Below are 23,905 nucleotides of genomic sequence, written 5' to 3'. Positions count from 1 at the left end.
TGGAGTGGGTTGTCAGTTCCTCCTCCAGGAGATCTTCCCGACCCAGAGAGCCAACCTGGATCTCTTGCATTGGTAGGCGCATTCTTTACCACTAGCCACCTGGGAAGCTGCCCCTTCTTGGTACTTGGGCACAATATGGAAGAGGGTCACGGAGCTTTTGGAGCCATTTCTTCTGTCACAGAAGCAAAGTGTCCGTGGTGTTGAACCTGTTCCTTTCTCTGCCTTTGAAGTTTTGCTTTGAGATGCTTTTCTCCCAAATGAGATCTCTGAAGTGAAGGAAGACATTGGCCCCTAAAGGGAAGGGCTGCAGCTAGCCTACTTATTAGGCAAGCAGCGGCTCACGTGGCTGTCTCTGGATTCTTCCTAGAGGTGCTGGGCTCTTCCAAGACCAGGCCTTCCGAGGTGGCCTCTTCCCTAATTAACTCTTCTGTCCTGACCAATCTCAGGTCCCCGCCTGATTAGGTGAGGCAAGGTGGGATTGGGTCCCTGGGATTTCCATCCTCTTCCCTGGCTTGGGCAGTGCTTGTGTGTGTGTGTGCTTAGTCGCTCAGTCATGTTCCACTCTTTGTGATCCCATGGACCGTAGCCGGCCAAGCTCCTCTGTCCGTGGTGATTCTCCAGGCAAGAATACTGGAGTGGGTTGCCATGCCCTCCTCCAGGGGATCTTCTCAACCCAGGGATCGAACCCAGGTCTCCCGCATTGCAGACGGATTCTTTACTGTAGGAAGGTGGAGTCGCTGTGTTTCTTGTGGTCACATCAGCGAGTCCTCTGGTGGCCACTGCCTGACTTGTGAGGAGCTACGGGAGGAGCCTCAACAGACACCAGTGGGGGTAGAGCTGGTCCTCCTGATCCTCCATCCTCCTGGCGTGCTTCCTTCAAACCCTGGGCTTGTTGTTTAGAAGTACCCCTAGCTCCTTGTAGAAGGAAGGTCGAGGACAGCACTGTCAAACAGAAATATAGAGGGAACCACATAGAAGACTTTAAACTTTTCTGGTAGTTTTGTTAATAAAAGGAAAAAGAAAAGTGTGTCTTAGCCTCCTCAGGCCACTGTAACAAAATACCACAGACTGTGTGGCTTAACTCTTTTCTCACAGTCTGGAGGCTGGAAGTCTGAAGTCTGTGCCAGCATGGTCAGGTTTTGGTGAGGGCTTGCTGGCTTACAGATGGGTGTATTCTCACTGCATCCTCACATGGCCTTACCTTGTGCTTCAGGTAGGGATACTGAGGGCACTGTGTTGTTTTTGCTTTCACTAACCCCATTAAGGGGACTCCACCCTCATGAACCTCTAACGGATTTGCAAAGACCCCATCTCCAAATCCCATCACATCGGGCATTAGAGTTTCAACATAAGAATTTTGAGGGGACACATTCAGCCCATAATAAGGGCAAATTAACTTTAATGGTATATTTTATTTAACCTAATGTATATAACACAGTCATTTCAAGTTGCAGTCAGTATTAAAACAGACATTTTACATTCTTTACTGTTGTTAAAATCCATGGCATGTTTTATACTTACAGAATGTCTCCGTTCAGACTTTGTACATTTTTGATGCTCAGTAGCCTCATTTTGCCAGTGGCTACCATATTAGACGATGCAGGCCTATTCGAAAAGGCAGAATGGATGCTGCAGTCATGGTATACAGTGCTTGATACAAGATCAGCATTAGTGAGTTTTGCAAGTCTTCTGTGATCCATGCCTGGCCAAGTATCCTTGGGAAACAAGTTATTTGGCTCTTGCCTTGCAGAGGATATTCCAGACACCCATCTGTGTATCCCCCAAGAATCCTGACCTCTGTCTGTACTTGGGCTTTAGATCAGGGCCTGTGGGTTGGAGAGTATGCTGAGTGAGATGTCAGGGGCCCCTGGCTGGGGAGGAGGACCTGATTTCTGTCTGTCCCATCAGCAAGCCCTGACTGCTCCCTGCTGTCCTTGTAGACAACTACTCACCCACCCAAAGATGTGCTCCATCTCCTCAGGGGGCCGTGTATATGCAGTGAGTAAAGTGACTCTCAGGCCCAGTGTAGTGGTAGCTCTCAAGGACACAGACCAGAGAGTCACGGGCCACCGGTTCCCTTTCCCGGGAAAGGGGGTCCTTGTTCCTGCTAAGCATTCCAGGCTCCGCCCTGGCTGGCTGGCCGGGCTGCCCCTTGGGGAGGAGCGGGCACTCTCCTCAGCTCTTAGAGACGCTTCCAAGGTGGATGATGTGAGACACTCACCCAGCCTCCTAGGCTGTCCACCTAGGTGAAAACACACGAGACCCTGATGGCCACCCACTACTCTGCAGGGTCTTTCAGGTCATCCCGATTCCCCCAGATAGCACCTGGCCTTCTCCTGGCACTTCGCTTAAGGGACAGCCTTTCCAGGGAACCCAGGGAATTGTGCCCATTGTACACTCTGGGGATCTGATGAGAGCTATGGATCTTTCCCCCAAGAAAATGCAAATGGAGAGTGTGTGTGAGAGTGAGTGCATACTTAGTGCACGCTCACTGTTGGCACCGATATCAGGTAACTGTGGCCCCCTGGGTGGGCTTTTGTGAAGGCCTGCCCTGCCCGTTGTTTCAGGAGGCAACGTGCTGTCTTCGGCAGGTATGCTGCACCCGGCGGTTCCACCTACCTGTTCTAGCCACTGCATGTGACTTCTCCTTTACTTCTGCCTGTGTGACCCTGCCAGCTGTTTACATGCGAGCCCTGGTTTCCTCCCCACACCCCCCACCCCCACCCCTTTCCTTCAGGAAGCCCTCCCTTGAGTGCCTGTGCAATCAACCTCCAACCTGGGAACTTAGGGTAGTGCAAGTGAGGACCAGAGTACCCTAGATCTACTTGTAAATACTGGCCCTTTACCAGAGACTGGGATCTGGGGACCTAGGTAGGTGGTAGCTGATCTGAATCCTTTTGAGAATGACACTGGACAGACAGCCCTCAGGCAGGGTCCTGGCTGGCTAGACCTCATTATAGAACAGAGTTTCTCAACCTTGACACTGTTGACAATTTGGATCCCGTGATTCTTTGGTGTCTGTATAGGTGGGAAGGGTGGGTGTCTTGTTCATTGTAGGATGTTTTGCAGTATCCCTTGGTCTCTACCCACAAAATGCTAATAGCACTTGTAATCCGGAAAACCGAAAATGCTTGGAGTGGAGAGGGCATAAATCACCTTATTGAGAACCTGATCTAGAATGTTCTCATAATTTTAAAGGGACAGGGAGTTGTGGGAGATGGGGTTAATGGCTAATACCATCCCCGTTACTCTCTCCCCCAAGCGGCGCGCGTTCTCGCTTGCGCGCACACACACACACACTTTCACACTCACAATCACACTCTCCTCATAAGATTCAGGGCGGAAGGTTGGATTCTAAAAGTCTGGGAGACTCCTGCTTCAGCATCAGGGTTTGGTTCCAATTTGTGCTTCAGGAGTGCCGCTGGCCACCGTGGAGAGAATCCTGGCGTCCTTGAGTTTTCCCAGAAGTGGTTCAGGTTTCAGGGAGGCGGCGATTGCCGGTGGCCGGATCGCCTGCCTGCCTGCCGCCCCCGCCCACCACACTGAGTGCACCGCCAGGTTCGCATCTTGTCTCGCCCGCCCGGGCTGGGGCCTCTCGCCGCTCGGCGTCCCTGCGCGCATCTGGCAGCGGACGCGGGCCCAGCGGAGCACCGGGCATGCCCTCCCCCGCGGGCGCTGCGAGCGGGCCGGCCGCCGGGGACCCTGGGGAGCCGCCGCCGCCCTGGGCCTGGGGCTCAGAGGCCGCGGACACCGGGGCGAGGGCGCCGCCTCTCCCCAAAGGTACGGGGCAGCTGCGCAGCTCCACCCGGGCCGGGGAGGTGTGGTGGGCCGCGCGGCCGGAGGCTGGAGACCAGATGGGCGCCGGCACCACGGCCTCGGCCCGGGGGTTGATCTCTTCCGGCGCCTGTTGGTTGTTCTTGGCAGACTGGCAGCTCCCTGTTCCTCCTCCTCTCCTCCCCCAGTCTACTCGCGGCTCCACTCCGGAGCCTTCTGCGGGGGATCTCCTCTCTGATCTTGAGATCGGCAAAATACACCTTGCTGAACTGAGCACGATTTCAGAGTAGGAGGAAGCAGTCCCCAAAGCTTCAGTTTCCAAGTTCTCCCTGTCGCTGCTGTGTGGTGTGTGAAGTGCTTAAAGGTTTTTATTTTGTTTGCATTTATTTATTTATTTTGTTGGTGTTGAGGCTTTCTGCTTCCATCTTTTGGGTCTTCCCAAAGGGGACTTTGTTGCCTTCTCAGGATTCTTGATCTTTTTTCTCTTCCCTTCCATTCCGTCACCTGTTCTTTGTTCCAGAACAGACACCTCCCCCTTGTTGGGCCTTTCTCCACCAAACTGCGGCCTGCCATCCCAACCCCAGAGGTGCCTGGTCTTTGCGGTCTTGCCCCTGGATGCCTGGGTTGTTGGGTGGGGATGGGGGAGAGGAGAGGCCGCTGGCCTCTTCTGAGTCTGATGGTGAAATTCCTCAGTGCTCTCTCTGTCTGAGACTATAGTAGGTGCTGGAAACCGACTGGTAACGCAGGCTGAGATTGTTGGGGAGTTCGCTGGGCCTCCCCTGGCCCAGGATTACTCTTGGCTGTCTGCATTTGGACAGCCCCACGCCTTGCCCTGGTTCTCCCTGTCTAGCTGTGCACACACATGTGCCTTTTTCAAACTCTCTTAGGGACTGGCGGCCCTCCTGGAGTGTTTTCAGTCCTGGGCACGTGATCGCGGGAGTGGGTGTGGGAAAGGAAGGTTGTGGCCCCAGTGGGCAGATGTGAGTCCTCCTCCTTCCAGGGTTGGGGGGGTGGCTTCTAGGGGTCTGGCCTGCCACTTACTGGGATGACTTCTTTCTGGCCGGTTTCTGGGCTGGAGCTGAGGTGTTTTGTGAGGTGAGTGCATATTCTTGTTTGCAAACGTTCCTTTGCCGACTATTTCAGTTCCACTCTGACAACCAAGGAGGCTAAAATTAGTTCTGGGGAAGGAAAAGGAAGGCTGCTTGGAAACCCAAGCACTTGGCTGGAGGCTGGAGGAGGCTGCTTCCTGGGGCTGGTGGCCCAGCGTTTCGGGGAAGATGTGACCAGACCAGCTGTTGTCTGTCCATCCGAGGAGAGGGAGGGGCCGCTGCTTGCCTCCTAGACAAACACCAATGAAAACGGGAGGCTGACTTGGAAGCTGCTGCTCTTGAGCGTTGATGCCAGGATGTTTTCTCCTCCTGGCCTGTATGGTGGAGCACAGTGTTTGCAGATATGAGGACAATGCCTTTTAACGTCCAGGATCGTTGACAATCCTCCTTCCCCCTTTCCCCTCCTTGACTCGGAAAGCATGCGTGAGTTCTCAGAGTCTTGGACTGGCAACCCTGGGTTAAGAAACCATTACTGTGTTCTGTTTGAGAATTATCCTCCTGTCCAAGTTTGACATTCCCTTCAGGGCCTCACAGGCCAAGTAGACCAGAGTTCCCCTTGGAACCACTGCCTTGGGTGGGAGTGAGTGCCTGCCTACGTGCTTAGTTGCTTCAGTCACGTCTGACTCTCTGTGACCCTCTGGATTGTAACCTGCCAGGCTCTTCTGTGCATGGACTTCTCCAGGCAGGAATATGGAGTGGGTTGCTGTGCCCTCTTCCAGGGGTTCTTCCTGACCCAGTGATTGAACTCACATCTCATGTCTCCTGCCTTGGCAGACAGATTCTTTACCATTAGAGAGTAGGGGTTACAGGAGAGCCCTTGGTGCCCTGAGGGCAGAAGGGAATCGGGATTCATCTGCTCTGGAGCTTAGAAAATAGAGGGGCAGAGAAGTCAGGTGAATTCCAGTTTCCCTTCCTAACCGGGCTGGTGCCTCCTGTGAAGCCCCACCCCGACCTGAGAGTGAATCCTGCAGGACTCCGTTGGGGAGGTGAGCTGGCCTAGTGCGGTCCTGTCTCCCCTCCCTGAAAAGCCCCTCCCAAACCTCCACTCATCCTGGGGTCTCCTGGTGGGCCACCTGGGGTGACATTGATAGTAATAGTCACTTTGGCCGTAACTTCTTGTCCCATTTAAAATTTTTGTTAATTTTTAGTTTTATAAGTAACACATATGGATTCAGTTGCAGAAATTTAGATATTACAGGGGAAGCCATGGTCTCTTTTGCCAGCTCTGTCTGCCCTCTGAATCCTTCTCCAGAAATGAGCCTTCTCCGGTTGGTGGAGTTTGACCTGTGTATCTATAGAAGTATGAGAGAAAGACAGAAAGCTGTTTTTTTCTTTTTAACCTAAAATGTTTGAAAACTCTTTTTCAAACATTTAACTGAAGTATAAATTATGTATAGGATAGTGTAATTAACATAAGTGACAACTTGAGGAATTTTCACAAGCTGAATATGCTGATGTTATCAGCATCCAGATGGAGATGCTTGCCCCTTCCCCACTGAGCCCTCTCTTTCTCCATTCCAGTCTTGACCCCTAAACCCTGGAGGGTAAGCACTGTCCTTTTTTAATAGCATGTGTTAGTTTGGCCTGTCATTGTGCTTTGAAGTGAAGTGAAGTAAAAATCGCTCAGTTGTGTCTGACTCTTTGCCAGCCCATGGACTATATACAGTCCAGGGGATTCTCCAGGCCAGAATACTGGAGTGGGTAGCCTTTCCCTTCTCCAGGGGATCTTCCCAACCCAGGGATTGAACCCAGGGCTCCCTCATTGCAGGCGGATTCTTATCACTGAGCCCCAGGGGAAGCTGTCATTGTGCTTTAAACGGATGTAATCTTGGAGGGTGGACTGTTTTGTGTCCCCGTTTTTTGGTCACCATGTTTCGTAACTTGCATCCACATTGTCAAATGTCATGGTTTTGGTGGCGTGTGTGTGTTTTTTTCCCCACCGCATGGTATGCAGGATCTTAGTTCCCCTGGCCAGGGATTGAATCTGTGTCCCCTGCAGTCTTAACCACTGGACCACCAGGGAAGTCCCTGTCATGGCTTTTTAAGCTCAGAGACTTGTTCTGGCAGTCTTTTTCAGTATTTATGGATCTATCTCAGTCTTTTTAGTAGTGTGAAATTTCAGAGTTCAGAGATAAGCTGCGTTTTTTCTGGTCTCCTATTGATGGGCTTTCTGATTGCTCACAGTTCATGCAGATTGTTTGCTAAGTATTGATGACAAGAAGAGAGAGTTGGGAGTCACAGGGCATGTATGTTTTGAATTTTAGTATAGATATGGAGAAACGATTACACATGGGATACTGTGTCATGGTGTGTGTGTGTGTTTGTGTCCCTGTGTAATGGTAGGTTACAGAGCTTGGAAATCGCCCACCCCATGAAGGGTGCCCAGACAGGAAGGATGCTCACTGCCTCTGACCCGGTGTCTGAGGAGATCCAGAGAGGCTGCTTCCCACATCTTGAGTTCCTGTGCCGACAGAGGGGAGGTGGCGGTGGACTCAGCAGGCTGTGTCCAGGTTTGGGGTGGATGTGCACGTGTGTGTCTGTGTGTGCTCCCCAGTGGCTCCACGCTGCCTCCACCCCCAGAGAGACGGGCTCTTGCTGAAGGTTGTTGGGGCAGGCTCTGCAGTCCTCGCAGTGCGTTTGACAAGCGCTGGGCGTGGCAGGGTCGTGGTGATAATGGAGGCCGGGAGGATGGGAGAAACTTGGAGAGGAATGGTCCGGAGTCTGGTGAGAGGCCTCTCACAGCGAAGGGGCTGTGGTGGGCGTCGGTTCCTGGATGGTGTGCCTTGTTCCCTTGCAGCCTTTTCTGCCCTGACTGGCTGAAGAATTAAAGAGGGCAGGTTGAGATGGCTTGTTCCCCAAAGCCCCTGATCTCCGGGTCCCACGCTCACCATGCCCTCTGTTCTCTCACTGCTGTTTTCCTGGGATTCCTTGTGTGAGCCCACTTGTCAGGTCTTGTTCGCGGAGCTGGGTGGCAGTGGGTTAAGGCGTGAGTGACATCCCAGTCAGCTTTCCCACATTGCACAGGTGATGGGCGCTGTCTCTGTAGTAATCTGCTTGGGCTGCAGAATGCCACAGACTTGGGGGCTTCAGTAACAAATTAATTTTCGCAGCTCTGGAGGCTTGAAGTCAAAGACCAAGGTTCTGTCCGGATTGGTTCCTGGTGAGCCCGTGCTCCTTGGCATGCAGAGAGCTACCTTCTTGCCATGTCCTCACACCGCCCTCTCCCTGGGTGTGTCTCTTCTCTTATAAGGACAGTAGTCCTGTACAGCCCCATCCGTGTGGCCTTGACTGACCTTAATTACCTCTTCAGAGGCCTTATTTTCTAGTATAGTCATATTGCCGGTTATGAATTTGAGGGCAAGGAGATGCAGTTCAGTTCACAAGAGTCTGAAATAATGAAGTTGGTTGGCAGAGGATTGTTTTCCCTTTGACTTACCCTTTGGAAGGGAAGTTGACTTTCTTCAGGACTCTGCTTTGGGGTCAGTGTTCTTGATTAACACTTTCTATGGGCAGTCTTATCTGCACTGTGATCTCAGTTGCTGTGTATGTGTGGAGGTGGAGGTGTCCCCTTGAGGTATTATATATAGTCCTGAAAATATATTTAAAAACTGGGTCAAAGTAGGTATGGAGGTTCCCTCTTTTGATGATCAGGATCAACCCTCTTTCTGAAGGCAGCTGGAGAAAATGGACAAACAGGGAAAACACCCCCGGCTGAAAGCATTGTACAGCTAAGAAGCTGGGGAGAACCTCGCAGGCCAGGGTCTGCGTGGTGGCTGCTGGGTCTCAGTCTGTTTTCAGCTCCACATGTGCATCTGAGAGGCCGCGCCTTGGACTTGACAGCCTTGCGGGCTGGGGAAGATAGGAATTGGAATTTTAAACAGAGGGTGAGGATAGTGAGCCCTTCTTTTTGGCTTGGGACCCCAAAGATACAGAGTGGAGGGGGAGCCAGAAGAAGACAAACTCTGATGTGGGATGGAGATGTTAGGAGGCGGAAATCATGTCACTTCTCAGCTCTCTGCAGCCAGTTTAGGGGTCTGTGTGGCCATTGGCCGCTCGTGTATTTGCTTTCCAGCTTCAGAACTTGACTTCTGTGGTTCTCTGCTGTTCCTTTTGTCTTTATGGGTTTATGCCTTAAAAACCTTTTCTTTGCTGTGGTTATAGTGGGATTACAGGAGGGAGCAAAAATAACATTTGTGTATAATCCTTGACCTTTTATCTACAAGCTCTCTTGCCAGTGTCCTTTAGGAATGATGGGCTCTGGAGAAAGGCAGGTGTTTTGGAGAATGGTCCTGGACCCTTGTCTTTTTAAAAATTGTCTATTTTCGCTTTGGCTGTGCTGAGTCTCCGTTGCTGCTCGGGCTTTTCTCCAGTTGGGGAGTGCAGGGGCTACTGTCTAGTTGCAGTGCTCGGGCTTCTCACTGCAGTGGCTTCCCTCGTGGGGCAGGGGCTCCAGGCTGCACGCCTTCAGTAGTTTTGGCTTCCAGGCTCTAGAGCACAGGCAAAGTAGTTGTGGTGCGCCAGCTCAGTTGCTCCGAGGCACGTGAGATGTTCCCTGACCAGGGACTGAACCCTTGTCTCCTGCATTGGCAGGCGGATTCTTTACCACTGAACCACCAGGGAAGCTCCCCGCCTCCCCTGCCCCCAGCCTTGTTCTGTGAATGGTGTTAGGGAATTATTTACAGAGTCGAAGTTGAATGTGACTCGAAGTGACCTAGCTTGATTTCTTGTTCCGCTGGCACTAGTCGTAAAGAACCTACCTGTCAATGCAGGAAACGTAGGAGATTTGGGTTCCATCTCTGGGTGGGGACGATCCCGTGGAGGAGGGCATGGCAGCACACTCCAGTATTCTTTCCTGGAGAATTTTGTGGACAGAGGAGCCTGGCAGGCTGTAGTCCATAGGGTCTCAAAGAGTTGGATACAACTGAAGCGACTTAGCATGCAGGCTGGTTAGAGCTCCTCTTGTCACCCTTGAAAATTGCTCCTGAACTTCCATTTCTGTCCATAATAGTGAACAGAACAGCCAAAAAAACCTCCTTATACAAGACACACGGAAATGCTGGATAATGTATAGTGAATATCCTTTTTAAATGTATATGCATAATTGCATGTATAAAAAAGGGAGAAGCAAGGGTGGGCTGGAAACTGGAGCTGTGCCCTTTGACTGGCTAAAGCTGCTTTTTCCTGAGGGTTTTTGCCTCTTTCCGTCATTTAGAGATAAGGGTGTAGCAGCGGTGTGTGAGGCCCAGGAGGTAAGATGCGGAGCTGAGACTGAGGCTCTCACAGGATGAGACTTCTGCAGGGTTGTTCATTCAGTAAAAGTATGGACCAGAGGGAGCGCTCTTTTGCTGGCAAAGGGAATAGATAAATTGTTGATTGCTGGGGAGGTGGGTAGTTTCACTTGAGAATTTGTAACCATAGATCTGTGTGCTTCCATGAGCTTGGAGTTGAAGTTTATACCATCTGTGTTTCCTGGGAACCTGAAGTTGAATAATTACAGTGATTCCAGATTGGTAATGTCCTGGAGAATTTGGCAGAAGCAAAAATATAAATTATTTCTGGAAGTTTGCCCCCTCAAACTTGGCTTCACTTTTTATTCCCACAGAAAAGGCCGCCACTGAACATAAGTTCTGTATCCAAAAACAGAATCCAAAATTCCAAAACACACAGGGAAACAAGATTCCATGAGTGAAATCATCAAAAGTAACAAGTGGGATAAATAGATGTTCAGGAAGTTAAGTTATGGAGTTTATATAAGCTAGAGATTTGGAAGTATGACAAGGGATGGAAGTATCAAAATTGACCAAGAAGGTTTTTTTTTTAAGTAGAACTTGTTGAAATAAAAAAAATAGATTAATTGAATTTATAAATTAATTAGAATGAAATAGCAAATTAGACCCAGCTAAAGAGAGAATTAACTAATGGGAAGTTAGTTTTGTGGAATTCTCTATAATGGTGTTTAGATACAGATTTGAAAAACATGAAAGCAGAGTTAAGAGACTGATCTGATGGTCCGATGCTTGTAATAGGAATATCAGAACATTGAACAGGGAGATATAAATAGATGCGGGAAAAGTGGAAACAGTGACAGATTTTATTTTCTTGGGCTCCAAAATCACTACAGACGGGATTGCAGCCACAAAATTAAGACTCTTGCTTCTTGGAAGAAAAGCTATGACACACCTTGACAGCATATTAAAAAACAAAGACATCACTTTGCCAACAAAGGTCCGTATAGTCTAAGCTATGGTGTTTCCAGTACTCACATACGGATGTGAGAGTTGGACCATAAAGAAGGCTGAGTGCTGAAGAATTGATGCTTTCAAACTGTGGGTGTTGGAGAAGATTCTTGAGAGTCCCTTGGACAGCAAGGAGATTCAACCAGTTCATCCTAAAGGAGATCAACCGTAAATATTCATTGTAAGGGCTGATATAGAAGCTCCAATACTTTGGCTACCTGATGGGAAAAGCCAACTCATTGGAAAAGACCCTGAAGCTGGGAATGATTGAGGGCAGGAGGAAAAGGGGGCAACAGAGGATGAGCTGATTGGATGGCATCACTGACTCAGTGGACATGCTTTTGAGCAAACTCTGGGAGATAGTGAAGGACAGGGAAGCCTTGTGTGCTGCAGTTCGTGGGGTCACAGAGTTGGACATGACTTAGTGGCTGAACAACAACAACAAAGAATTTTTCAGAGTCAGTGAAAGATGTGAATCATCAGATTAAAAGCATATTCTTCTGAGCAGTATGGCAACCCACTCTAGTATTCTTGCCTGGAGAATCCCATAGACAGAGGAGCCTGGCATGCTACCATACAACTGAAGCGACTTAGCACATACCTGCATAAGCCCATGCCTCTGAGCAGTACAAGTAAATTTAAACATGTAGCTCATTAGTGAAACTGCAAGAAGCAGAGCTAAGAAAGCAGCCAGAGGGAAAAGGCAGAATATCTGCAAAGTTAAACTAATCATAGACTTTTCTTCAGTAATGGTGAAAGCCAGAAGACAGTGGAATAATACCTTCAAGATGCTGAGAGAAAATAACTCAACCTAGAAGTTTATGTTCTTCTAAACTGTCAGTTAGGAAAAAGAACAGGATGACAATTTCAGAGAGATAAACCAAGGCTTCTTTACCCAAAGATCTGTACTGAAGGAAGGTGTTCTGTGGGAAGGACAGCGGTCCTGGAAGGAAGAGTGGAGTTCCAGAATGAATGGGTGTACAGACAGAAGATGCTGACTGTGTAAAACCCAAATAATATCTGCTTTGGGAGTCAGATGAGAAGATGAACAATCGATTACATGTGGAACACAAATATTATGTTAAACTAATTTAATGTAGGTTGGATGGAGGTAATTGGAACAGTGAAGTTCCAATAAGGTATAGGAGAGATGTTGATCACCTTTCGGCTTTTAGCATAAATGTACATGTTAAAACTTAGAGGTTAGCCTATAATGGAATGGAAATAGTGTGCATTACTTCCAGACCAGAAATGGCTGAAATAATGGAATTTAAAGCATACATATATTTGGCTGTGCCAGATGTTGGTTGCGGCACTTGGGATTTTTAGTTGCGGCCTGTAGGATCTAATTCCCTGACCAGGGATCAGACCTAGGCCCCCTGCATTGGCAGCAAGGAGTCTTGGCCACTGGACCACCAGGGAAGTCCCTGAAATAGGATCTAAAATGATAATCTAAAGGTGATAACAGTAGAGAAAAAACAAATTTAAACGTTGTTCAGTTGCCAAGCCGTGTCTGACTCTTTGCAGCCCTGTGGACTGCAGCATGCTAGGCTTCCCTGTCCTTCACTGTCTCTCGGAATTTGCCCAAACTCATGTCCACTGAGTTGGTAGTGCCATCCAGATATCTCATCTTCTGTTGCTCCCTTCTCCTCCTGCCCTTAATCATTGCCAGCATCAGGGTCTTTTCCAGTGAGGCAGCTCTTCGCATCAGGTGGCCAAAATATTGGAGCCTTAGCTTTAGCATCAGTCTTTCCAATGGATATTCAGGGTTGATTTCCTTTAGGATTGGCTGGTTTGATCTTGCAATGCAAGGGACTTCTCCAATTCGAAAGCATCAGTTCTTTGGCACTCAGCCTTCTTTATGGTCCCGCTCTCACATCTCTACATGACTACGGGAGAAACCATAGTTTGGACTGTATAGACCTTTGTTGGCAAAGTGATGTCTCTGCTTTTTAATACATTGTCTAGGTTTGTCATAGCTTTCCTTCCAAGGAGCAAGCATCTTTTAATTTTATGGCTGTGGTCACTGTCTGTAGTGATTTTGAAGCCCGAGAAAATAAAATCTGTCACCGATTCCACTTTTTCACCTATTTGCCATGAAGTGATGGAAACGGATTCTGTGATCTTCGTTTTTTGAATGTTGAGTTTTAAGCCAGCTTTTTCACTCCTCTTTCACCTTCATCAAGAGGCTCCTTAGTTCTTCTTCACTTTCTGCCATTAGAGTGGTATCATCTGCATAGCTGAGGTTGTTGATATTTCTGCCAGCAATCTTGATTCCAGCTTGAGCTTCATCCAGTCCAGCATTTCACATGATGTACTCTGCATATAAGTTAAATAAGCAGGGTGACAATATACAGGTGTTGTACTCCTTTCCCAGTTTTGAACCAGTCTGTTGTTCCATGTCTGGTTCTAACTGTTGCTTCTTTATTTGCATATAGGTTTCTCAGAAGACAGGTAAGGTGGTCTGATATTCTCATCTCTTTTAAGAATGTTCCACAGTTTGTTGTGATCCAGAGACTTTAGCATAGTCATGAAGCAGATGTTTTTTCTGGAATTAATTTGCTTTCTCTATGATCCAGCAGATGTTGACAGTTTGATTTCTAGTTCTTCTGCCTTTTCTAAACTCAGCTTGCACATCTGGAAGTTCTCAGTTGACGTACTACTGAAGCCTAGTGTGAAGGATTTTGAGCAGGACCTTGCTAGCATGTGAAATGAGCGCAGTTGTGCGGTAGATTGAACATTCTTTGACACTGCCCTTTGGAATCGGAGTGTCCTGTGGCCACTGCTGAGTTTTCCAAGTTTGCTGACATAGTGAGCGCAGCACTTTGACAGCATCATCTTTTAGGAGTTGAAATAGCTCAGCTAGAATTTCATCACCTCCACTAGGTTTGTTCGTACTAGCATTTCCCAAGGCCCAGTTGAGGATGTGTGACTCCAGGTGAGTGATCACACCATCGTGGTTATCTGTGTCATTAAGACCTTGTTTTGTATTGTTCTTCTGTGTGTTCTTGCCACCTCTTCTTAGTCTCTTCTGCTTCTGTTAGATCCTTACCATTTCTGTCCTTTAATTGTGCCCATCCTTGCATGAAATGTTCCCTTGATATCTCCGGTTTTCTTGAACATAGTGGTACTTGTAATGGGACTGGACTCTGGGGTTTTTTGGCTCTGCTGGGTCTTCATTGCTGTGCACAGGCTTTCTCTAGCTGCGGCAGGCGGGGTCTACTCTCCGGCTGCAGCGTGTGGGCCTCTCATTGCAGTGGCTTCTCCTGTCATGAAGCGCGGGCACTAGAGCATGTAGCTTCGGTAGTTCTGGCGCACAGGCTTAGTTGCTCCGCAGCATATGGACTCTTCCTGGACCCAGGATTCAATTTTGGATCAAAGACAGTATTCGATTGAGTTGGGATAAAAAAAGATACAGAAAGCTTGGAAGTACGAGTTGGATAAAGATAAATTGAGGAAATACGACAGGACACGTCACATAGCTGTGTTAGTGTCACAGTAAAGTAGGCTTTCTGGCAAGGAGCAAACAGGCAAACGAAAGGGGTTATTTTGTAGTAAGAAAAGTTTTATTTAGAGAATCAGCCCAGCGGAAAAATGGGAAAGGATGTGAATAGGCAATTTTTAGAAGGGGCTGAGAAACACACGTATGACCATTCTCACAAGCGATTAGGAAATGGGGATCAAAACCCTGATGTCCGATTTCCCCCTGGCCTGGTTGGCACATCACAGGGGCTGAGGTGTGGCTCAGCGGGGCAGGAGCCTCTTGGGCACGAACAGTGGTACATCCACGTGGGAGAACAGTGTGACCGGGTCCTGTGAGTTGGAGATGCTCATCCCTCTGTCTGCCATCTCTGACCTCTAACCTGTGGTGTATTCCCTAGAGGAACACCTGCTCATGAGGAAACACACAGGAGAGGACCCCAGGAGGGGTCCACAGCGGCAGGGCTTACATCAGCAAATGCTGTAAATGGCCCTAAAGGTCCACCAGGAGGATGGGCCCTGAGACTGTGGTCCGGCCGTTCAGCGAGCTGTTGGCTAACAGAGAGTGGAGGCGTCACAGAGCAGGTGAAGAGGGTCTGTACTCCACAGCGAGGCAGCCTTGGGCTCAAAACATGGTTTTGACACTTAATAAATATCTTGGGTAGAGTTATTCTTTTGTGTGGGAGAAGTTCAGAGATGGACGTAGTCCAGTTTGGGATTCTTTTCTGCCTCTTGTATGTGTGTGTCATTGCACGGTGTGTGCACACGTGTGTGTGTGTCTAATGCTCCAGCCCTCCTCCTCGTCTGCATTTAGGTTCCCTTTATCCCTCACACACCAGCCATCCTACTCTGGTCATGGGGAAGATGGGGAAGAGCATCCTGTGTGGACTGGGGGAGGCGGAGTCACAAACTCAGATCTGGGTATTGTCGCTGGGCGCCCCCACCTTCGGGACCCTCCTTGGCTGCTCTGGAGGAGCCTGTGGTGACAGCGGGTGCTCCGCTAAGGGCAGGTCCCTCCTCGGGGCAGGGTGAGGGGCGCCCAAAGCACGGCCTCCAGGGAAGGGGGCCTGACCCCTGTGCGCGCTTGTGTGGCGGAGCGGGGGCTGCAGACTTGGAGGCTGGATGATGCGGGGGAAGGCTGCGCTTGCCTCACTTGGCCACATCTCTGGCTTGGTGGCTCCTGCAGGGAGCGGGGGGTGGTGATCTGAGGTGGGTGGGTGGTGGCTGGCATCCCCTTCTCACCACTCTCCAGTGTAGGGGGACTGCGCCCACAGGGAGGCGGGGCTGTTCAGGGAGCCCCAGGAACTACGGGCAGAGCGCAGCGGCCAGCTGGCTGCTGGGGTCTGTGGTACCTCTGAGAGCTGCTGGCTGAGCTGAATGTTCCCCAGACCCAGAGCCCGGGGGACCCCAGGGGAGGCATGGTTTCCCCGGCTGCACCCCTTCTCCCCAAGGTCTGCTTCAGGTCTCCAGCCCACTCTCTCCCCATTGGATTTCCCCCTTGTCTCCCCAAGTGCAAGCTGGGTACATCCGAGGCCAGCTGGCCTGGGAAACAGACCTTGTGTGTCAGAGCCCATCCGTTCAGGTTCATCCTGCTCTCAGATCGTGGGTTCAGAGTGGAATCTGCATGAATTCTTTCCTTTAGGTGGCTCTGTGAGTCCAGGGTTGGGGTTTCCGTGTCTCGCCTGGATTGGGGGCTTGGGGAGCACCAGGGGTGTCTTCCCACTGAGGTTTAGACTCCTTGGAACATAAGGACCGCCTATTGGGGACACTGCTGCTTGTATACCTGTTTCCTTGAGAGGCTGGTGCTCAGGTTGGCTGGTGCTCGGGGTAGAATGGACCCCCTCACCCTCATGTCTTCGGGGGAGGTGCCCCTCTGGGCTCTGAGGCAGCAAGTTGGGGCACAGCTTCTTCTCCTGCCGGGATGGGTGAGTGGGCGGGGGTTGGGGGAGCCTCCTGTGTAGGGGGCCCCGGCTCTAGAAGTGTGGGCAGGAGCCCTGTGTCTATTAAAAGGCGGAGGCAGCCTTGTGGTTGGAGTGTTGCCAGAGGCTATAAATAGCTGAGTGTGTGCAGAAGGAGTGCCAGGGAGGAGGGAGGAGGGGGATTCCTCTCCAGCTGGCAGCAGAGTCTGGGAGTGGGGGGGCACGCAGCCTCCCGGTCTCCCCGAGTCCCCCTGGGGCTCTGAATACAAAGCTCTTGGAGGTGAGGGTGTGCACACCACCAGCCTGACAGGGCAGGGGGCTTATGCTGTGACGAAATGGGGTTGGCAGTGGAGAGGGGTCTGACTCTAATATAACAGTGATGGTGCCAGGCATTGTTCTCATTTAAAATGCAATAACTCAAGTCATTCTTGGGACAGCCAAGGAAGTGGGTTCACTAGCATCCCCTTTACACGAGTGGGGAAACAGAGGCACGAGGTGGGGCACTTGCCGGGCGGCGTCCAAACCAGGACCTGAATGGGGTCAGGGCCCCTTTTTTTCAGTTGGTGTGTGGGGTTCCCCGGGTGGAGCTAGTGGTAAGGGACTGCCTGCCAGTGCGGGAGGCGCTGGAGACATGGGTTCCACCCCTGGGTCAGGAATATCCCCTGGAGGAGGGCACGGCAACCCACTCCAGTATTCTTGCCTGGAGAATCCCATGGACAGAGGAGCCTGGCAGGCTGTAGTCCATGGGGTTGCAAAGAATCAAGCACGACTGAGTGACTTAGCATGCATGCACGTGTAAGAGGATCTTGTCAGGTGTGGGACCACGGTCATCCTGAGCCCGGAGTCTTACCTGGAGCCTTGAGATTTGGAGTTCCCAGCCCTGTCCACGTGGGTCCTGCTCACAGTAGTGGCCAGAGGGGTCCCTCCCTGGTCAGCAGCCTGGAGAGAGGAGCTGTGCCAAGCTGGGGACACTCTGCTGTCTGGCGACTTCTCTTGTTCTGGCTCCCAGCTTTATACGGGGTGCGGAGGCTTGTCTGAGCGGAGATGGACCCTAGGACTTGGGCTGCAGGCTGAGGCCATCCCTTGTTTTCCCCTCCCTTGACAATCCAGCTCCAGCCAGGAGAGAACTATGTCCTCTGTCTGATTATTGGACCTTCCTTCCTTCGGCGCCTCTGCCCATCTTTCCAGCCTGTGTCTGGACCTGGTTCTAGCACTCAAGACAGTCAAAGTTTCTGCTGTCAAAGCATCAGCTTTGCAGTCCTCTGGGGGAAGCCTGACATTTAAGAAGCAATCATCAAGCGCATTTGTAATGTTTTGTTTCTTATATGAGTGTTTATCATGTTATTGTCTCTGGGGGGGATTATCTTTGGTTGTGTTATTTTTATACTCTTTGAATGTCTGGAATAACCCTTTAAACAGCGATAAGAAATTAGTCACGGGGGATAAATGAGGTGATGGAGAAAGTGCAAAGGCCTGTGGAAGTGGAGAGTAATTGGCCTGGCCTCCAGGGAGAGAGAAGAGCCAACATTTAAAGGAGAAAGTGGGGAACGTCTTGCAACCAGAGGTAGTAACTTGTGTGAAGCCTGGAAGTCGAGCATATTCAAGAGCCTGGCAGTGTTGCGTGCTGCAGTCGGGGGAGGAGGGTGGGGTTGTGCCCAGCACCCCGTCTGTAGCCCAGCTTGGGGGTCACCGGGTCACCAGTCTCCGAGGACCCCCACTCGATTTGCTGCCATGGATGTAGTGGGTCACGTGTGCCCTCTGGATCGGGGGCTTTGCAGAGTACGCAGCTGCTGATGCTCTGCAGGTGGGTGGGGGGAGGTGTGGGCATTGTTGGCACCAGCCTGGGCTCTGCCGCAGCGTCTGGTCTCCTAGGGCCACCCCATCCCTCAGCCCTGCCTCTGGCTAGTGGAGCTGCTGAGACAAGACAGAGACGTGGACAGGAAGCCGCACTCCTGGTTTCTCCACAGTGGTCCCCGAGTTTGCACCAGAACCGCCTGGGACAGAGGGGTGGTGAAAAACACAGATCCTGCTCCTACTCCAGTTGGAGGGGTCTGCGCTGGGCCCAGGAATAGGCATGTCTAGCCTCACCCTCCCGCCCCACTCCAACATGCACAGTGATTCCGACATGCCTGGGGTCCAGGGCCCCTGCCGCGGTGCAGGGAGGCACCCGGAGCCCAGGGGTGGGCCAAGCCCCTCCCTGTGCACCTGGCTGCCGGTCTGTGCCCACCCCAGGGGCCGGGCGGTTCAGCAGCAGCTGCCTTCCCCGGCACAGGCTCCGGGCGCGGGGAGGCCGAGACGCGGGAGTGCATCTACTACAACGCCAACTGGGAGCTGGAGCGCACGAACCAGAGCGGCCTGGAGCGCTGCGAGGGCGAGCAGGACAAGCGGCTGCACTGCTACGCCTCCTGGCGCAACAGCTCGGGCACCATCGAGCTCGTCAAGAAGGGCTGCTGGCTGGACGACTTCAACTGCTACGACAGGTGCCGGCGCCCCCGAGGCCAGGTGTCTGGAGTCCATACGGGCTCTCGCCGGGTCCCAGCCCTCCCCGGTTTGGAGGTCCATCCCCGGAATGCTGCGGGGGTTGTCCCCCCTTGGATCTCGCTCCTGACTCTGGGTCCCACTCCTGGGGAGCCCAACCCCCACGGTTCCCCATAGGGATCTCTGTCTCTGGGGAGGGCTTTGGCTGGGCCGCCCTGGGAGTCTGTTCCTCAGCCGAGTTATGGATGGGAAACTGTGCCTCCAGGCAGGAGTGTGTGGCCACCGAGGAGAACCCCCAGGTGTACTTCTGCTGCTGCGAAGGCAACTTCTGCAACGAGCGCTTCACCCACCTGCCCGAGGCGGGCGGCCCGGAAGGTGAGGGTGTCGGGGAAGCAGATGTGGGCCGGCTTTGGCCCTCGGATGCTCGGCTCCTGCGTGGGGTGGGGAGCGGCTGCAGGGGCCTCTGGTCTGGCCCTGGAGGTGTGCAGGTAGGAGGACTGTGTGACGCTGGGCTCCGTGTGTCCCCAGTCACGTACGAGCCACCCCCGACAGCCCCCACCCTGCTCACTGTGCTGGCCTACTCGCTGCTGCCCATCGGGGGCCTCTCCCTCATCGTCCTGCTGGCCTTCTGGATGTACCGACATCGCAAGCCCCCCTATGGCCACGTGGACATCCATGAGGTAAGACGGGTTTGGCGCGGGGCGGGGCAGGGTAGATCCTATTATGGCCAGATCCTGTTAAGCCCGTGATCTCCCTAGGACCCTGGACCTCCACCCCCGTCCCCTCTGGTGGGCCTGAAGCCTCTGCAACTGCTGGAGATCAAGGCTCGGGGGCGCTTTGGTTGTGTCTGGAAGGCGCAGCTCATGAACGACTTTGTGGCTGTCAAGATCTTCCCACTCCAGGTGTGTGTCTGCCTGTGGGGGTGGTCTCCAGGTCATCTGGCTGGGGCCTGAGCCCTCCTGCCCAAGAGCAGTCCATACCCTGTGCAAGTGGGGTGAGAGAGGAATGGGCCCCATTGCGGGTGACAGCGTTTACTGTGGGCCTAGGGTAGGGCTTTGTGAAACCTTGATTTGCAGAACCTCAGTCCACCCTGGTTTTCAGGGTTTTGCTTTGACATCAGGTTCTGCTTAGAGGCCCTGGACACCAGGCTAACAGAGCCATTGCCCAGGACACTTGGCAAAGCCACACCTTCCCTGCTTCTTGGTTGGGTGGTCCTGGGCCACTCATTTCTGTCACTGTGGACCTCAGTGCCCCCCTGTCATAAATCAGGTGCTGGCCTTAGTGATCTCAGGGCTCACCGTTGGCCTGTGGTCCTTGGCCCGGCTCAGTCCTGCTTTGCCTTGCTCTGCCCGCTGACAGAGGCTGAGGTTGGGAGCGGGTGGGAAGCTGTCAGGTGGCGTGGCTGCCGTGGGATTCAGCCGCACCTCCCTGCTTCAGGACAAGCAGTCGTGGCAGAGTGAACGGGAGATCTTCAGCACGCCTGGCATGAAGCACGAGAACCTGCTGCAGTTCATTGCCGCTGAGAAGCGAGGTTCCAACCTGGAGGTGGAGCTGTGGCTCATCACGGCCTTCCACGACAAGGTGAGCCTCGCCCTGTGGACCCTGCTCCCACGGGAGGTGACTGCAGCCCCACTGTGGCCTTCCCCTGAGGTTCCCCTTCCATGGGTGTGGACACAAGGGTCTGCAGGAAGAACCCCTCTCCCTGGGATCAGTCCTTGCAAGCAGGAGTAGAGACCTCATGATTATCACTATCTGACACCACCCGCTTCCCAGCCCCTCCTGGCCTTGTCAGTGCCAACCTCCGGGTGGGGAACTCAGCCATCTGACCCACGGGTAAGGCCCTCCACGGGCAGGGCTGGGTCCTGCCCGCGTGCCCAGAGTCTGTGCTGTCTCCTGTAGGGCTCCCTCACGGATTACCTGAAGGGGAACATCATCACATGGAATGAACTGTGTCACGTGGCAGAGACGATGTCTAGAGGCCTCTCATACCTGCACGAGGACGTGCCCTGGTGCCGGGGCGAGGGCCACAAGCCATCTATCGCCCACAGGTACCTGGGTTAGCAGTTGCCCTCTCTTCTCTTGACTTGGAGCCACAGAGAGGGTTGGAGGTTGAGAGCAGGGCCCGGGGGGTAGGCGGTGGTGGTGGTCTCAGTTTCATAAACATGCTTAGCTGCCCTGTGGTGTGTCAGGGGCAACCCTGGCCCTTCCCTGCCTTCCACCCTTGTCTGCTCAGGCTGTGGTCTTGCGAGCTGGTTTTCTGGTGCCCTCCAGTGGCCACAGAAGGAAGTGCTGATTCTGTCCCTGGTTGGAGTTCTGGGTGTTGATCCTTGCTGTATTAGAGCATACATGTCCTGTTAACTGTCAGAGTGATGACGTGTGTATGTAGCCTCTGGAAAACTCTGTAGTCCCGGGTGATTGAGCTTTAGGAAGGGCAAATAACGGATTATTATGAAAGGAATGTTGACCTTGCAGATCCCATGAAACAGTCTTGGGGATTCTGTGGAGTCCTTGGATGGTGCTTTGAGAGCCAGTCTGTTAGTTAACCTTGTCATCAAGGTGGCAGGCACTACTCTAAACACTCCAAAATGCCAGGTCATTTAAGCCTCCTAACTGCTCTGTGAGATAAGTACTGTTTTTCCCAGCCCTTCTTACAGGTGAAGGAACAGCAGCACAGAAAAGATGACCTAGTTTAGTGTGGTTCTCTGACTGTGAGGGAGCCTCAAAGTCTGGGGTTCAAAGCTGAAGGGCTCCAATGGGAATAACGTTAATGACACAGGGCGTTGACTGTATGAAATCACCTTTTTTGTAGGTCAGACACGGTTGAATGTTGACTCCTCCATAGGGTCCAGCCTAACAGTAGTGCATAGTAAGTGTGCCAGGGCTGGCCCTAAGCATTCGTCCATCGGTTTAGTCCTCATGCTGAGACAGGCATGAGGAAGTTAGGGTTAGGGAAAGGCAGGGCTGCGCGCAACCCCAGCGCCCACTCCGCCACCTCCAGAGAAGCTCGAACCTCTGGGGCAGCGGTCCCCAACCTTTCTGGCAGCAGGGACCAGTTTTGTGGAAGACAGTTTTTCTGCGGACTGGGGTGAGGGTGGTTTCGGGTTGATTTAAACATGTTACATTTACGGTGCACTTTATTTTCATTATTACTATATTAGCTCCACCTCAGATCATCAGGCATTAGATCGTGGAGGTTGGGGACCTCTGCTCTGGGGCCTGCTCAGAATCAGGCAAATTCATTGAAACTTCTCTTCTCACTCACATCCCAAACAGTGTAAATTCTTGCCAGGAAACCCACATCCCTAGCTGCAGTGCCCCTCCTCAAACCCTCTGAGAATGTGAGGGCTGGGCTTTGATTGCTGGGGCCTGGACTGGGGTTGGCGTTGCTCTGACAGCTCTGGTCAGAGTGCAGTTAGGGATTCTCACACCGATGGAGGGGAGTGTCCTAAAGCTGCCCGCCTGTATGGCTTCGTGGAACTCCACCCTGGTGCAGACCCCGCTCCCCACGGTGGGATGGGCCCCGGCTTAGAGCTCTTGGAGTCCAGGTGGGAAGGCAGGACCAGGGTCAATCAGACCACAGGTTCGGCTCCATCTCAGTCCACTGTCTCCCCAGGGACTTTAAGAGCAAGAATGTACTGCTGAAGAGTGACCTCACTGCTGTGCTGGCTGACTTTGGCCTGGCTGTTCGGTTTGAGCCAGGGAAACCTCCGGGGGACACTCACGGGCAGGTGACGAGCCTCGGGGTGGAAGATGGGGTGGACACTGCCCTTCTGGTGTCAGCTGGCAGGGGACAGGGCTTACCCCGTGAACTCAGAGTTGTCTGAGAACCCCAGGGGCGATGCTGTCATTTCACCAGTGGGGAGGTGAGGCCTGGAGGGTGGCATGACTTCCTGTGCCAGTCAGCGAGAAACAGATTTCCCTTCCCTCTTTCAGTTGTAATTATTAAACAAGATAAAAGTACGATAAATAAATGTATGTCAAGAATGCAAATCAAACACCTAGAGAAAAAGTAACGTAAAGTTAAATCTGAGCAGATCATCCTAAAACAATTGCTGTTAATATTTTGAACTGTTCTGCCCCTTCTGTTTTTGGTGTCAGTCTCAGTAAAATATGCATTATCTGTGGAGCCCCTGGTGGTGTTGATGGAGTGAAGAGGTACTGTCTGGAGTGATGCTTCCTTGTGCCCCCTGTAGGCCTCCCTGCCCCCCACGCCCATCGGGGACAGCTGTCATTGTCAGACACCCGGACGGTAGCTCCTGTGTCCTGTGAGTGCATCTGTGCAGGCTCGGTGACCGCAGCCCCTCCCCTGTCCTCATGCAGGTGGGCACGCGGCGGTACATGGCCCCTGAGGTGCTTGAGGGAGCCATCAACTTCCAGAGAGACGCCTTTCTGCGCATCGACATGTACGCCATGGGGCTGGTGCTGTGGGAGCTCGTGTCCCGCTGCAAGGCTGCCGACGGTGAGCAGGGTGGGAGCCCCGAGCATGCTGGGCGTGGTGGGGGAGAAGTGGGCAGTTGGGTCCCCCCCCCGGCCCCACCTCGGGACTCACTGTCTCCTCCAGGACCTGTGGATGAGTACATGCTGCCTTTTGAGGAGGAGATTGGCCAGCACCCGTCACTGGAGGAGCTGCAGGAGGTGGTGGTGCACAAGAAGATGCGGCCCGCTATCAAGGACCACTGGCTGAAACACCCGGTGAGGGGTTGGTGGGGGGCAGCGAGGCTGATGGCCAGGAGTGGGGCCTCACCCCGCCGTCCTGCGCCACAGGGCCGGAGCGGAGGGCTCAGGCCGCAGGACCGGCCCTGCCTCCCCCTGGTGCGGTGCCTCCCTTCTGGGGAGTGTCTGTGGGTTAGTGCTCTCCAAGGTGGCGGCTCTGGTGTTGACCCCAGAGAGGGACGGGACCTGACACATG

The 23,905-nt window shown here is 52.5% G+C and overlaps 1 protein-coding gene across 1 annotated transcript in view; it reads left to right on the top strand.

Annotated features, from left to right (window-relative positions):
• The first annotated feature begins 492 nt into the window (after positions 1-492).
• ACVR2B (activin A receptor type 2B) overlaps positions 493-23,905 on the top strand; it is a 35,175-nt gene continuing 11,762 nt past the window's right edge. The window contains exons 1-10 of the mRNA XM_055414620.2: positions 493-3,780; positions 18,791-18,998; positions 19,262-19,371; positions 19,525-19,676; positions 19,755-19,898; positions 20,434-20,577; positions 20,896-21,044; positions 22,610-22,724; positions 23,317-23,455; positions 23,558-23,688. Coding sequence (XP_055270595.1) covers positions 3,657-3,780; positions 18,791-18,998; positions 19,262-19,371; positions 19,525-19,676; positions 19,755-19,898; positions 20,434-20,577; positions 20,896-21,044; positions 22,610-22,724; positions 23,317-23,455; positions 23,558-23,688 — 1,416 coding nt within the window. The 5' untranslated portion in view covers positions 493-3,656. The remainder of the gene's footprint in view (positions 3,781-18,790; positions 18,999-19,261; positions 19,372-19,524; positions 19,677-19,754; positions 19,899-20,433; positions 20,578-20,895; positions 21,045-22,609; positions 22,725-23,316; positions 23,456-23,557; positions 23,689-23,905) is intronic.

Source organism: Moschus berezovskii, chromosome 24 (assembly GCF_049115385.1).
Source record: "Moschus berezovskii isolate FMDL1 chromosome 24, NW_MosBer_1.0, whole genome shotgun sequence".
NCBI classification, from domain to species: domain Eukaryota; kingdom Metazoa; phylum Chordata; class Mammalia; order Artiodactyla; family Moschidae; genus Moschus; species Moschus berezovskii.
Note: the sequence above shows the minus strand (reverse complement) of the source record. Positions and strands in the feature narration are given on the sequence as shown.